Consider the following 3,725-nt stretch of genomic DNA (forward strand, 5'->3'; position numbering starts at 1 on the left):
ACACACACACACACACTAACACATACACACACACACACACACACAACATATATATATATATATATATATATATATATATATATATATCCTCACATCACACCGCCCTCTAATTACACATGCAGCTTGAAGCCATCATCGCCATGATATCAGAACAGGCCATTGGTATGCGCCACTCCTACGTGCTTGGTATTTATTGGATTGCCGCATCTTTGCTCGGAAGTATCGAGATGATCGCCGTTTTCGACAGAATTCAACAGACACACAATCACTTTGAGCAAACCGACGCCTCTACGTTTGATACAATTTACAATATCTCTTATGTCGCATATTATGCGCTGACTCTTGCCCTGACGCTGATGGCTCAGTTTGTGGAGCCTCGAGGGGACTATCTCAGACTAGGGGAGCAGGTGTGTCCTGAGTTTCAATATGTTGTGTTTGTAGATATGTTTCGGCGTATGTGCGGGATAGGCCCGGAGGTTCTATACTAAACCACAATGTATCGGGTATTTCATCTACCTTATATCTCATATATGCAATATATGGAAGAGTGTGCTGCTTGTCATTCTGTTCAGCGCCTTAGGTGCTGCATAGGCTTGGCAACAGTATCACTATCTTGTATTGCAGAGAAATATTTGTATGAATTTGTTTATAAATATCTTGTTTCCACGCCTTGTAGACTTACCAATCAGCACCTATTTTTTTTGTCGAGTGACCAGTGTGTACCTGCATATAACAATCTCCATAGAGTATGTATTCGATTGTTAGTCTGATGAATACATGCATACGCACACACACATGCCCATAGTGAGTATTTATTCTATTGTTTATCTGATGGATACGTGCATACGCACACACACATACCTAAGCAATCCCTATAGCGAGTATGTATTTTATTGTTAGTCTGATGAATACGTGCATACTTACACACACATGCCCATAGTGAGTATTTATTCTATTGTTTGTCTGATGGATACGTGCATACGCACACACACATACCTAAGCAATCCCTATAGCGAGTATGTATTCTATTGTTAGTCTGATGAATACGTGCATACTTACACACACATGCCCATTGTGAGTATTTATTCTATTGTTTGTCCGATGGTTACGTGTATACGTACACACACACACCTAAGCAATCTCTATCGAGAGTATGTATTCTATTGTTAGTCTGATGAATACATGCATATTTACACACACATGCCCATAGTGAGTATTTATTCTATTGTTTGTCCGATAGTTACGTGTACACGTACACACACACACCTAAGCAATCTCTATCGCGAGTATATATTCTATTGTTAGTCTGATGAATACATGCATACTTACACACACATGCCGACGGTACAAACGACTCTCAGCACGAAGTCCCGCAACTATTCGTAGACTCCCATCTTCAATATCTAGCTCTTCTTTGTCGCTAATTTACGGGATTAATATGCCATCTGTAGCCTCATCTTAGTACACTGTTTCTGATACCAGTGTTATATAATTGCTTCGCACATACCGTACGGTTTAAGGGTTTATGGTTTAAGGGGGTTTGTCAATCTTAGTGCACAGTTCCCGAGACCAGCAGTGTTATATTATTATAGCTCACATACCGTAAGGTTTGGGGTTTTTAGTAGATCTTCGTGAACTGTTCGCGATGCCAGTGATAACCAATTGTATCTCACGTACCGTTTCTATTTGGTTGTCCTTGTCCGATGTCCAATTGTAAACGTACCTGTACAAACCAAAGGACCTGAATGACGGACGAGAACACGCGTCTGGACTACTAGTGCTTTTTTCTCACAGTTGTCTGTGATACCAGTGAGATATCACCATACCCCATGTTCGGTACTTATACTAGTAAAAACTTGTATACCTATTCGTACCTAACCGTGCAGGCTGAGGATGTGATTGCCTCTCTGGAGCACTGATCTTCTGAGATGTTTGTACGCTGTTCCTGATACCATTGATATGATTTCGTATGCTACCCAGTATGCAGACTAATATAAACTGTTATATTTAACCATACAGGCCGAGGACGCGAATGATTGCCCCGAGCACGCGGCTCCGTTACTATCTAAGCTGACATTCTGGTGGATGACGCCCACCATGCGCGATGGCTGGGACCACTCGCTCGAGCACGACGAGTTGTTTGGTCTGGATATCGACAACCAAGCCGGGCATATATCGGAAACATTCGAGGCTAATTGGGAAATCGGTATGTGATGTGCAGGCGCAGCTTGTGGTTTGTAATGTGTAACTGCTGCTGTGATGGATAGATGATTTCATTATGTGCGATGGTTGGTACCATTCGCTTGAGCACGGCGGGTTGTTCGGTATGAGTATCAAATACCAAGCCGGGCATATATCGGAAACATTCAAGGCTAGCTAGGATACTGGTATGTGATGTCGCTGGGCATCGATGACCGAGACGGACGTATTAGTGATGCATTTAATGGCGATTGGGAGATTTGCAGGTGATTGTGCATGTTTGGTGCATGTTATGTGATGTGTAGGTGTGCGTATTTTGCCTTAAACTGTTGGATGGCTCCCACAGTGCGTGATGACTGGGACGATCCGCTCGAGGATGGTGGGCGGATATCACGGAGACATGCCGGGCATATATCTGATATGTCTGATGGCAACTGGGTGTTTGTTCTTCTACGAAGCACGTGTGTGTGTGTGGTGTGTTGATGGGCGTGTGCATGTGCATCAACCTGAGCATAACGAGTTGTCTGGTGAATGTACAGAGGATCAAGTCGGGCCTATCTCCAGGCGCGTGCGATGCCAATCGGGGTTTTTGGTGATTAATAAAGTAGGCCGAGGTTATAGGTTTGTGGGGTGTACAGTATGTGTCTCCGTAGTAGTAGTATTCCCTTCCAATCCAACCTTTCTCATTCCATCTGCCCTTCCGATGGGATACCTTGCATTGCCTGTCGTCTGACCCACAGAGCTTACGAAGTGGCGCAAGAGCGGCGTGCAACCATCGCTGGTGCGTGCACTGGTGAAGTCGTTTGGAATGCCGTACCTCTTCGGAGGGTTTCTCAAGTTCATCCAGGTGAGTTTAAATTTGCTTGTGCCTCCCCTCCTGTATATACGACTTGGAAATATGTAGATGTGTACTTGGTGCTATTTATCGAGCTTTATACAGTTGGGGTTGATGGTTTCAAGGGGTTGGTGGTGAAGTGTACATATTGTTCTATATATAGTCGCAGATCTACAGTGGAGTATACTGATTAGTATCACTCTCGTTTCGTCGCTCCATTTAGATTATGATTTCTGATAAAACGTACTTCAAAATATCATACACACACCGCTTGATTTCGTACCCTAATCTATTACCACCACCCCATGGCCCAATCCGTGCACAGGACTGCTGCGCCTTTGTGTCACCACAGATTCTGAAGCAATTGATCTGCTTCACAAAACACGAGGACATCGATGTCTACTACGGCTATCTCTTCACGGGTCTACTTTTCACCTTTGCGCTCATTCAGAGCATAATGGTGCAGCAAGTATGTGATGGGGGTTGAAATCACATGAACGAGGACTAACGTTCTACTGTGTCATATTGTGTGGGTGTGGTTGTGTATTCCGATTGGCTCTTCGTGTGTGTATGTACATGATGTGTGCGAATGTACATGATATGTGTATGTATATGATGTGTGTGTATGTACATGACGTGTGTGTATGTATATGATGTGTGTGTATGTACATTATGTGTGTGTATGTACATG

General features: G+C 43.6%; 1 protein-coding gene across 1 annotated transcript; it reads left to right on the top strand.

Annotated features, from left to right (window-relative positions):
• Nucleotides 1-3,359: 3,359 nt before the first annotated feature.
• On the top strand, nucleotides 3,360-3,521 carry SARC_05054 (hypothetical protein; the record flags this gene model as incomplete). Its single annotated transcript, XM_014301081.1, has 1 exon — nucleotides 3,360-3,521. A coding segment is annotated over one exon (162 nt), but the record flags the coding sequence as incomplete, so codon positions are not given.
• Between the last annotated feature and the right edge of the window lie 204 nt (nucleotides 3,522-3,725).

The sequence above is a fragment of the Sphaeroforma arctica genome, assembly GCF_001186125.1.
Source record: "Sphaeroforma arctica JP610 unplaced genomic scaffold supercont1.309, whole genome shotgun sequence".
Classification (NCBI taxonomy): domain Eukaryota; class Ichthyosporea; order Ichthyophonida; genus Sphaeroforma; species Sphaeroforma arctica.